This window comes from Pan paniscus, chromosome 11 (assembly GCF_029289425.2).
Source record: "Pan paniscus chromosome 11, NHGRI_mPanPan1-v2.0_pri, whole genome shotgun sequence".
In the NCBI taxonomy this organism is placed as follows: Eukaryota; Metazoa; Chordata; class Mammalia; order Primates; family Hominidae; genus Pan; species Pan paniscus.
The window spans coordinates 15,574,085-15,586,543 of NC_073260.2; the positions used below are offsets into that span (position 1 = coordinate 15,574,085).

The 12,459-nt window shown below is 37.1% G+C and overlaps 1 protein-coding gene across 10 annotated transcripts in view; it reads left to right on the plus strand.

Moving 5' to 3' along the window:
• Nucleotides 1-12,459, plus strand: part of DENND1A (DENN domain containing 1A) — a 542,810-nt gene that overhangs the window by 151,294 nt on the left and 379,057 nt on the right. For 9 of the 10 annotated variants that reach the window (XM_063594216.1, XM_057298645.2, XM_063594214.1 and 6 more), the window contains one exon: nt 3,022-3,071. The exons of the other annotated variant lie outside the window; for it this stretch is intronic. In XM_063594216.1, coding sequence (XP_063450286.1) covers nt 3,022-3,071 — 50 coding nt within the window. The remainder of the gene's footprint in view (nt 1-3,021; nt 3,072-12,459) is intronic. 10 annotated transcript variants of the gene reach the window in all.

Below are 12,459 nucleotides of genomic sequence, written 5' to 3' on the forward strand. Positions count from 1 at the left end.
CATCAGCTGTGCAGCATCCCCAAGATCCGATTTATGTGGCAGTAGTTGAAGTTGCACCGAGGCTGGTTGTCTAAAAGAGCTTGTGTAGGCAAGAGAAACGGGAAAGAGAACAAGAAAATTACCTTCTACAAAGAAAGTGCCCTAGCCAAAGACACAAGTTCTAGAGAGAAAAAGGGGTTGGTAACTGGTTAATGACTGTTGTCCCAATAAAGTTAATATTGAAAGACTGTGGGACACTGCCATGAATGTGGTACTCAAAATATATTTAAATCAGGATTTTAAAGCCCCCACTCTTGGAGAGTGGTACTTTATTCGAATAATTTTATTTTTCTTTGGGAAAAGATGATAAGGCATGAATGTTTATGTGTAAGGAAAACATCAGTATTAAGAAAATGGGTTTATTTAATTGGTTTATTAAATTGGTTTATTGCAGTTTTTATTTACAGAGAACATTGCTTGTTTTTCCCTCCCTCTTCCTGTCTTCCCCTTCTCAAATTAAGAAGTAGATACCTCAGTTCCGATTGCGATAATATGTGAATATGCAGAACACAGAGTAGATGCTCATTTTTGTTTTTTCTTCTGACAGCACACCACCATCTTGTTTGACTTAAATTGGAATATCAAGCTCTTGTAATATCACAAACATGAAGGAACATATTGTAATGTACCAACATGTGCCTACATTGCCTATATTCCCTTTTCCCCTCCCCTCCCCCCATCCTATTGCTTAATTAGATTTACTGCTGTTTGCTTAGATAAAAAGGAAAGCTGGTGGGTGGTTACACTCAGCCTACATTGGGTATTTTGATATTTGTTCTAATATTATCTGACAGACAAGTTCAAGGTTGGTTATTACTCTTGACATTAGAGAGTGGTAAGAAGTTTCTATATTGTAGTGAGTAATAAGTTGGGCATATTAGATTCCTTTGACTCTGCTGTAAAGCACAATGCCTTCTCATAGCCAAGGGGGTCCTTTCTTTCAAAAATCTTTGAGGGCTTTTGCCAGTACAACTCCAGCATAGAGTAGAGAAGTGCTTTCTGCACCTATAACTTTTGAGGGGTAAAAGATAGCTGTCTTTGTAGCTGATATTGGCAATGAGTGAGCACTGAATACTGAGTTTTAAAGAATGGCTGTTTCATATACTGAAGTTAAGAGATGCTTTCTGTTACTATTCAAAACTTGAAGTGGAAGGAAATTTGTAAGGAATTTGTGTGTGTGTAAATCATAAGGGTTTTGTGTATGTGAATTATAGTATACTTTATAATTAGCACAGCAGGCATTAAATGTTTTATGTGATCTGTTTTCCTATCTTTGCCTGATAATAACATTATGCACTGAAAAATTGCCTTTGTTCTGATTCTGTATTACCTATTGCAGTTTATCTAAGCATGATTAGTTTATAAACAATATATATGCCTGAATGCCACATTATAAAGTTAACTAATATATAAGTAATGTTTCTTAGGATATGCTGAGGTGTTCTCATCCACTCTTTTTCACTTCTTAGTTTCCTATTCATTAATTACATTATTTCATGACATGTCTTAGCAGTGCTGTGATATACATAGTACCAATCCAAGATGATATTAAAAAATAGGATATGCTCAATTGAATTATGTAGGCGGAACATGCTCTGGCAGAGCAAGTCAATGTGCTTTCTGCTTCATTGAGTGGGTTATTAGATTGATGTGGTTTATTTCTTGAATGATAGAACTGGTTTTAAAAATAAATGAAGCGAGAAGCATCAATTCAGTTAGCATTGATAATTCATTATTATTGGTTAGAAAAGTGCTACATTTGTAAGCTGATCTTTAATTTATCACTTGGATTAGGGTTTGCAATGGGCAGGTTTGTTTTAATTTGAACCAGCTTCTCAATGACTGAAAAATGTGTTCTTCATTTTGTCTTGAAGTTGGGATTTTAAATAGTTAAAAAGCAAATCAAGTGCATGAAAGGAATACTTTTTTAAAATTTATAACATTGGTCTATGAACTTATGATAAGCACCAACCGTGGGCTGTCCAAGTCTGCAGTTAAATTAAGTTAAGCTAAGGAAAATTCTGTGAAGGAAATAGTAACTAACTACCTGTCTATGTGGTTAGCTGTGTGTATATGTGTTATATATATGAAATGTGTCTTTTAGGGAAAGTTATACACCACTGTTTATTGTGTGTCATGTACTGTTTTTTTCTGTGGTAATGTAAGAAGATTGTCTTCTATGAATAAGTTGTTAAAATGTCACCTTACTTTGTGTACCCTAATCCTGAATAATGTGCTTGGCTTTATGTACCTATATATGTATTTTTTTTAAAAAGACATTTAAACTGGTAGTTTGCTTTAGATTTTAATACATTAAAATTAGGTGAGTATGTTCAAATACGGTGATATTTCAATAAGAATAGTATATACTTAAAACTGTTACAGTTTGGTTCCAAAATAAATGTATGCCCAAAATGGCAACTTCTTTGTAAAGTAAGTAAATGAAGTTTTAAACTCTAAAAAATGTAGCTGACAGTGTTCAGGGACAATTATCTTCAAGTTGGCTTTCGATTCTGCTGTGATTTGGCCTATTGATGTTGGGAAGCGTTGTCTAATCCCGGCCCCCTCTGTTCCTAGGTAACAGGCAAAAACGGTGCCAGCAACAGCGGCCCTGCCAGGCCAAACCCATGTGGCTCGGTGTTATTCACTCTGATCCATATGGTCAGGCTGGAGATGTTCCCTGGAGGGGTGTTAACACTCAGCAACCCAACCGCCTCCCTCCCTTCAGAGCTTTCCTGCATGGCTCCTGCTGCTTGCCCATGTGTGATTCTTGATTAATTTTTCATTTTTAATGAAGTTTGATCATGTTTATTATTTCTCATGATTGACTGCCTGGTACTCCTCCCATGTAATTGATAAAGCCCATATTTCTTCATCTGTCTCCTCTTTCTTTAGGGTAAAGTTGCTAGATTGTGTGCTGTGGTTAATGTTAGATTTACTGGTCCCATTAGATGTATAAATTATCTCTCTTTCTCTCCACAGGAAGTTCTACAGACTTTGACCAAGTTTTGTTTCCCCTTCTATGTGGACAGGTAGTGTCAGATTTTCAAACTTTACTAGAAAAAAAGTGTCGATAAACCTGCTATAGAAAATAAAAACCATACCATTCTTAACATTCTGTCTGTTTAACCATGATTTAAGATACCTGTGTTCCAAGGAGAGTTGCAATATTCTCCCTTCCTGGGGTTTTTATTGACACTGTCAAAAAGTTTAAAGCTTAGAGCTTTGCATTGGTTAGTTTGTGAGATGTATTTTGTATGGCATTAAATTTTTGATTTTGTTATCAGACTTAAACTGTGATTAAGAATGGTTGGTATTTAATCTCTTGCTATTTAATTGTTATTTAAATATGAATATATTTGGCTTAAACAAGTAATATTACTTGATTCCAACGTTTTGTATTATATAGACTTTGTTTTTCCTAGACTTCAACTTATAATTTAAATCAGCCTAGCCCTATCTTGTTTAAAAGTATTCAGCAGGGAATATTGCTAAATAGTACTTTATATTTTGTTTAAGTGGCTAAGAATGGTATCTCTGGGAAAAAGAGAATTTTCTATAGATTTTGAGATTAAAAGTACAAAACCACCTAAACATTTCCTTAGTATTTACATTGTGATAAACTGTTTCTTAGATAGGTACAAATATGAGAACTCTAAGACAATTAAAATAGTCTGAGGTTTTTTTTTTTCTTTTTAACGAGCCACTGGTTAATGATAAGAATTTTAGAGGAGCTTTTTTTTTTTTACTTTATAAAACTAATGTATTAACTATATTAATAAAATAACAATTATTTTATTTTCAAAAAATGTCTACTCTTTTTCATTACAGTTGAAGCATTAGTTTTTTACATTCATTTATTTGCCCATTTGATTGTTGTCTCTTCAGTTTTCTCTTAATGGAAATTTGAACTATGAAACTGTACATACATTACATCTTAACAAACCCACTTTTATTGACAGAAAGGTTGTAGAAAATAACATTGTAAGTAAGAAATGCCATAATATGGTCCAAGAAAGCTATAAAATTTGTGCTTATCTTCAGGAAGATTCTATCATGTATTTTAGTGTACCCAAACAAGGCAAAGCCTGTAAGATTTCAGTGATTTAGAGTATATGTGGGTAGTATGCTGTTTGCATCTTTTCTACACATTGTAATACCACTGTCCTGGTTTATTTGGCATAAACCTAAAAATGGTATGAGATGAGAATTGGTAGCCAAAGGAGTTTAAAAGGTACTAAAAAGCAACTCTGGAATGTTGCCAGCCACTTCTAATCACTGCTCTCCCTGGTTCTAACATTTTATTTTTTCTTAAGCCAATCAACCATTATAGTATTTCCAGACTCAGACCTTGTAAATCCTGGTACCAGGAATATTTCAGTAGCAGGTTGATGCTCAAAAAAGAATAGCCTTAATTCTAAGAGGGTCAGTCTTTGTAATGGGAGTCTTCTTGTCTCTTCTTTAGCCTATTCCTCCTAAAAATGCAAGGAAGTAGGGTTTTGTTTAGAGATATTTAATGCAAACTTCACATTTATATGTATGAATTAGCAATGCATGAAATCTCCTCCAGCCACTTATAAAATGTATGACAAATTATGGCAAAGACATATTTATAAAAAGTAATAAAACTGAAATGTTTTATAAATGCAGTTAGGTGTTTAATAAAGAAAAATAAGAGAATACATTTTTACATGATTTCTTGTTAGAGTGGTGATTTGTTTTGGATAGGTGTTTCTTAATTGACTTTGTTAACTGCTTAAGGAAGTGAGCAAGAGAAAATATTTTAGAGTAATCCTATTAATGTTTACTAATGTTAGAAGAAATGCATAGAGATTAAACCTCTGTCTTCCCCACCAACACACATGTGCAGGTGTGTGTGTGCATACACACATACACACACTGATTCATATTTCTTTTTCTTAGATGTATACCATACACACACTTCTACTTACCTACCTGTCTGGGTGATTACATTCTGAAATGGAAGAAAAGCAGAGTCCTTAAGTGATAATTCTAAAATCTTTTTTGTTACCAAAAATATCTGATGCCTTTTTGTTGTTGTTAGAAATATGTTTTTCTTCCAGAATCCTTCTCTCCAAATTATGTTCCCCTAATCATGTTCCTTTTTTTTTCTTTTTTACAAAAGGATTTGAGGACAGAAATGTTTCTTTTTGAATATTTCATTCCTTACCATGTACAATAGTTCTTTCTTACATTGTATTATATTACATACCCTATGGGTGTTGATAACTTTTATTGATACCAAAAAATCATTTTATGTGGGGACTATATATTTTCTTTCTGTTCCCCCACCTCTAACCTTGGTATACTTTAATACAGAAGAGATAATAATAATGAATAAAGTTCATTTGTAAGAAATATAAAGGTTTCAATGTCTTAATTTTTTTATTAGTTTGCAGTTAGCACTGTCAAATGGATATCCCCAGATTCTGAGGCCCATAAAGTCCCCTAGATGGGTTTATGATATTGTTTGACTTAGAAAATATGCCAGCCTGGGAGACAAGTAATGCCCCAGGTGATTGCGTTCAAAAAAGAAAGCTTCCTGATCTTTTCAGTATCTGTGCTTTTCTACTCCAAGGAACAGTCATAAAACTTTCTGACATTTCTAGTCTATATCAAGAGGGGGATTTTCACAGTCATCATCAAATCACCCGTTAACATTGACATCTTGCTGTCTCGTGTGTTGTTTTAAGATTTTTCTTTTTGAAACTAGGACTTAGGAAAAATAATAAAGCCAGTAGCTTTTCAAAAGAATGTGCTTCCTCATATATTATCTCATTTTATCCTCCTATCATAAGAGATAAGAGCAGGTGCCATTATCTTCATTTGAACAAAATTCTAAGCTGCAGAGAAATTGGGACTTGCCCAAGGTTCTCTAAGCACAACCTAGATTTCCATCTCCCAGACAAATACGTTTCAGTAGACCACCTTGCAGGGAAGACCAGTCACCAAATATATAGAGAAGAAGGAAAGGAAGGAAACGAGGTTTGATTTCCTTATCGATTCTAGTCAAAGTGCTGGATGCTGCCACATCACTGTCTCATTTATTCTTCCTAGAAGCTCTAGGAGATAGATGGTGGTATCTTTTTTACAAAAGAGCAAAGGAAGGTTCAGGATGTAGAGCATTGTGTTGCGTAATATGGGGGATAACGGAAATGGTCTCAGACTTGGAGCCCTGCCCTCCCAGTCTAGTCCAGGAATTATAAAGACATATTAAACAGGATCGACCCAAAGGATAGTGAGGTTAGAGAAGACCAAAATGGTCAGAGAAAACTTCTTATGGTGGGGGAGACTTGTATTGAGTCTGCCAGGACAGCAAGAAGTGGGCAAGTGGGAGGGAGAGCCTAACACCCCATCAGCACTGAAAAGCAAAGCAGAGGAGAAGCCCCGAGTGAGCCTAGAGCTTGTTCAGCCAGAGCAGATGGAGCTCGCTGGGGAGAGGGTGACTGTGAGAACCTGGGCTCTGGCCACAGGAGGCCTTGAAAATGTGTGGAAACAAGACCACAGGATTTTAAAACTGAAATTCATCTGGTTCAAACTCCCCATTTTATAGAAGGAAAACCATGATCCACAGAGGTGAAATGACTTGCTTATGGTCACAACTATATAATTTACAGGGCCAGGAAAGGCACCGGTACTGTATTCCTAATCCAGAGTTATTTCTACCCTACAGTGTACGTGAAGCTGTTGGTGAGAGGGAGTAGTGAAGTGTCAGTGTTGAGATTCCTGTATCAATCTCAAAAACTCATTATTACTAATAAAAATAGTCTCTTAAAAAAAGACTTGTACCATTCCATATCATGTTTGCTACTTGCTTGCCCTTGATAGCTGACAACCAGCTTCAGTTACTCAAAGCACTTGAGACATGCATTGGATGATGGAAAAGCTATTCTCTTCCATTTTTGTGTTTATCCTCTTTCAGAACCCTGAAAGTCAGCTACCATTCCATTTTCCTGTAAATTATACTGGCACACACAACTGACAGGATAGTCAAATGCAATGAAATAATCTTTTCAGGGCCAGAGGCATCATTTAATGGTCAGGATGTAACCCCAGATGCAAATGTGGCTCAAATGCTACTTACCATTTTATTGGGCATCTGTTTTGTGCCAGTCATTGCCCTATGTTCTTTTCCTGTAATAAAAGGTTACAAATTTGTAAGGTTACCATTATCCTCATGCCACACAGGAGGAAACAGAGGCTCAGATAGGCTTGATAACTACCCAAGGTCTCACTACCAGTTAGTGGTATAGCTGCTTGCAGAACCCTCATTTGTCTGACCTCCAACTCCACCATACTTTCCCTGTTTTACCATACTGCCTCCATAAGATCCATCACAGCATAAGTAGCCTAACAAACGGTTTTATTTCAAAAGCAATAAAGCAATATATATTTATTGTAGAGAAGTAGGAAATTGAGAGAAAGAAAAAAATGAAACCCACACAGACATAGGACCAGTGTATTAACATCTTATCTTCCCAGACCTCTCCTCTGCAGATTCACCCTGCTCTCCTTTCTAAACCTGAACTCACTGGGCCCTTGAAGTCCCTTGGTTTAGCATACAATATAGGTTCAGCTGTGCCCCATGATTATTTTCTACAGTGTTGATGACAACGAAACAGCTGGGCCTTAGTGGAGAGACTATTGTAGGCAGCAAGCAGGAGATCTGGGTTTTGGTTTTGGTTTTACCACTGCCCTGCTCTGTGCTGTGAGGCAAGTGACTTCTCCCCTGAGGTTCTTCATTTCTTCATGGATAAAATGAGGGAATTGGATTCCATCGATCTCTGCTGTTCCTTCTGCTTTTGATACTTTTAAATTCTGCAGTTATGCTTCATGTTGACTTTGTCAGGCTCATGTAGAGGGAATGGACAGAGCTCTGCTCTTAGAATTGTCTGGTGAGTTTCTCCAGCAGGTAGGCATTGCGTTCTGTCTCGAAGTGTGTCACTTACTGTTGGTCCCCTCATATTTTGGGTCCATGTCATTCTCACCACTTGAATCTTTGAGCAGGGAAGGTGAGAAACTTGAGGCCTAGGCAGATGTAAGGTGTGTTTGTGGAAGGAAGCTTTGAGGCTTACGGAACTAAAGGCTGGGAGATGTGGTAGTTTGATGAAGCTTCATTCCTGCCTCATGCCTCATACTCACTGAAGGAAAGGAAAAGTGTCTGTTAGGTGCCCTGCCATGGACAACAGATAATTGTCGGTAAGCTATAATACATAGAGGGGGACAAAATGCTTCAGTTCTATCTCTTGAATTTTATAATTGCATAACAGTAGTGATGATCATTTTTGTCAGGTACCTACTGTATGCTAGTTATCTTGTATACATTATCTCTAATCTGCAACCACTCTGCAAAGTGATGTGATTATTCTGATGATTTACAGATGAGATCAGAGAAGTATAATAACTTGTCTATGCCCACATAACTGCTGAGTAACATGTCTGGGATTCTGATGTAAGGTCCAGGCCTTAATGTTTTCTCTTCTGTCCTGCATCATAAATCTCTGCCTCTGCTGAATCATTTCCAACAGCTTAAAAACAAGTTCTGGTATTCCTCCTAAAAATAATAACCACCACTCAGTTGCTTTCTGATTCTCTATTTTTTGAACGAGTTATCTACACACTTCAACTTATCCTTCAGCCTTCTTCAGCTTGTCTTCTGTTTCTGTCATTCAACTAGAGCTGTTTTTATCGAGGTCATCTAAAACCTCCATATTGCTTAATTCAGTAGACATTGTTTTTTCTTCTTCTCATCTTTGATGCATCAATACAGTTGACCACTCCCTCTTGTTTGTTCTGCTGGCTATTCTCCTTTCTTTGGTCTCTTCTCCACCCATCTTCTAAATTGGTGTTTCTATAAATTAGTCCTGGATCCTCTTTTGTTTCTCTGAACTCCCTCCCTAAGTGATCCCAGTCTTTACCATGGTGTTAAATACCATCTGTGTGTAGATGACTTCCAAATTTGTAGTTTCAATCCAAACGTTTCCTCTGATTTCCTAACTAGTGTATTCAACTCTGTACTTGACATTTCTATTTAGATGTTTTACAGGCTTCTCAGACTTAACATATCCCAAATGGAACTCTTGGATCTTCCCCCAAACTTGTTAGTCTTTCCTATCTTCAAATGGTAATATTCTGCCTTTTTGCTCCCCAATTCCCAGTCCATCTGCAAGCCTGTCATTCATATCTGCTAACTATAACTTGAACTATCCATCCCTCTCCATCTCTACTCTCCCTACATGAGTTAAGCCACCATCCAGTCTCACCTGGACTACTGCAATCACTTCCAGATTATTTTCTCTACTCCTACTTACCCCTTCTTCCAAACTGCTCTCTGTGTAAGTCAGTTGAAATATTTGAAGCTATAAACCAGACTGTGTTTTTCTCTTGATCAAAATCATTCAGTGGCATTCTATTGCCTCCCCCCACCGCCAAAAAAAAAAAAAAAAAAACTGAATTCTTTACCATGACCTGTGGGACTCTCTGTGTGATCTGGAGCTTGCTTTATCTAGCAGCTTAATGTGATGCCACTTTCCCCTTTATCTCCTGTGCATTAGCAGGACTCCTGTCCTTTTGGTTCCTTGATCATAACTAGCTCTTTCCAGTCCCCAGAATCTCTGCCTAGTTCTTTTCTCTGCCTGAAACAACCCAGTGCCCTGTTTCTTGAGTGGCTGTTCCATTTCATCCTTTGGTCAATATTGTTGCCATCCCTGAGAAGCTACCTCTGACCACATTATCTCAGTAGGGCCTTTCCTTCCCTTCCGTTTTCCTCTATCTTCATTTCTTCTTTGGTTTTGTAATACCACTATTACAAGCTGTATGTTTTGTGGTATACTTCTTTATTACTTGTCTCTATCTAGACAGAAAGCCTGCAAAGGCAGGGGCCCTGCCTATATTGTTCAGTGTTGTATATCCAGCACTTGTTACAGTGCCCAGTGTAGTTGTAGCTCAATTTGCAAAATGGATAATGAAACTTAAAGTGAAGCTCACATGTAAAAGTTTGTTTCTCACTGGGAGACTAGAATCAAACTGTCCATCCTCATGCTTCATACCATTCATGCACTGGCCCTGTAAACAACTTCAAGATTAAGCAAAATGCTACTGGAGAGGCCCTGAATGGCTGATAGGCATTTAAAAGGAAGCATGAAGGTTTAGGTCTGTGGCTTGAATAGCTATTGCTTTTCTCCCTTGTTTTTCATATTCACCTAGGCACGGGAAGCTACAAGAAGCACAGCTAAGGCTGGTCTTGGCCCTGGTCTCCTGGGTTTATTTCTGGAGATCTTCAAATGTGGTCTCCCTAGCTTAGTGAAAAATATGGTTTTTTGTTAAGACAACTATCTGAATTCCTCGCATACCTTAGTTCCTTAAACCGAGTTGAAAGCTTCCCAGGGAGGATTTTCATTGTGTTTAGTGCAGCGTGGCAGAATGGAAAGGACTTTGAACCAGAAGTTGGCTTGGATTTTTGTCCTAGTCCTGATAACCTTGGAAAACAAAATGAAAGTAAACCCTAAATATCAGTTTTCTCATCTGTGAAACATGAGAATTGGGTGAGATGGTTTCTCCTAGCTTCCATCATCCTGAAATCTCTGATTCCTTTGGAAATTATGGATGCTGAGGTAAACTCAAACTGCAGACTTTAAGGAAGCAGACCCTTTCCCCAAGGTCATTTTTATGGAGAAATAGTGAACACTCCCATAGACTACCCCAGCAAGTAGGAGAGAGAGAATGATAAATTCCTTGGAGATTCAGAACCCTTTTAAGTTAACCTGTTTGACTTCCCTTGCCAGACCTTTAGTTTATTGGAAATTGTCCAAGGAAACAATCTTTTAGAGCCTACTGGTTTTGGGCTTTTGTCGACTTCTACTTCACCCTGCCAGGAATTAAAAAAGGGAATCAATTGAGAATAAGTACCTCCTGGTAAGCTGTGGCACCCCAAAAAGAATCTTTTTCACTGTAAGGCAAGCATCAGTCACTTGGTCACCCAGAGGACTAGCCTTTCCTGAAAAATATGCAACAGGCAAGAGAGAAAAGAAAGCAGACTTCTTCCTCTACTCACAGATATTATAAAGCTGAATCAGGAAGATTCTAAGCAAAGGCCTGGTTTTTAATGTGAGTTTTAGTTTTCACAGTTGGCAACAGCTTGCGTCCCTCTTTTTAATTGTTCCTACTCTGGACTGACCTTTATACTAAATTCTTTTCCATTTATTCTCAAAACATCCTTTGGGTTGGATGGTAGTGTCTCATTGTTATTCCAGGTGAAGAAACTCAGGTGCTTAAAGGTTTTAAGTAACTTGCTAAATTTAGTCAGTGATTGAGTTGGGATTTGAACCAGGTAAATGAGTAATGTATTCTTTCTCTGAGCCTGTAGGGTAGCTAAACACATTTCCAGCATTTTTAATAGGAGTAAAAAGAGAGTAGGAAATTAATGACACACAATTCACAAGTCAGGTGCATTCATTCTCTGTCTTTTTCCTGGAGAATCCTGGGTGTTTTCTTTTCATCGAGTCCTATCAATACCCTTCCTTTCTAGGATGATACTTAGTATTCATTTTAAACATTCTAGAAGTGAAATCAAAACCTGAGTTAGAACACTGAACAATCATATTTTGTATGATCACGTAGTAGTGTTTCTTAAAAGCACAACCTTATTTGTAACTTGGAATCATCCAGACCTGTTGCTTTAAATATTTTAATAAAACAGGATTTCCCCTCCCCCATTGAGGCCCACTTTTCTCCCCAATCACTTTAATTATGTGAGCTAGAATGCTGTTTCTCACACATCTTCAGTTTTCAACCTTGTTAAAATTAATCATATAATCCCCCTTTAAAACATAGTATTAAATCACCATAGTAACACAGTATCCAAGCTTTATAGATAAAACATAACAGGCATAGGAAGGTAGCGTTTGGTGTCCCCTTGACGGCCCTATAACTTTTATAGAAATGTGTTTCTTCTCCTGGCTGTGTAAGGTGGAGGGATAGCATTACTTACACCTGCTTTATGACCACGTTGCTTTTAAATTGCCACCTTGTTTTTGTTCACCTTCCTAGTTAAATAAGGAGACTGGAATACTTTTTCTTTCTGAATTATTTTCTTGTACTCTCTAACCACTCTCTAAGAGATGGAGTTGTCTCCTTAAATATGACCAGGCAGAGTCCATTGACCTTTGTATTGGAATACCTTGAAAATTCCTTTAATTTTAATTATTTTTGTGGCTGTATAAGGGAGTTTTAGAAAGTCTACCCTATCTTTGAAAACTTTATTCATATCATATCCAAAGACTCAATAAGAATTCTACCTTTGGAAAAAGCTTGGTAAACCATGATTTTTAAATTTCTTCTGATAATTTATAAAGTAATAATTGATAGCATAGATTTGACTATTTTACCAATTTGAATACA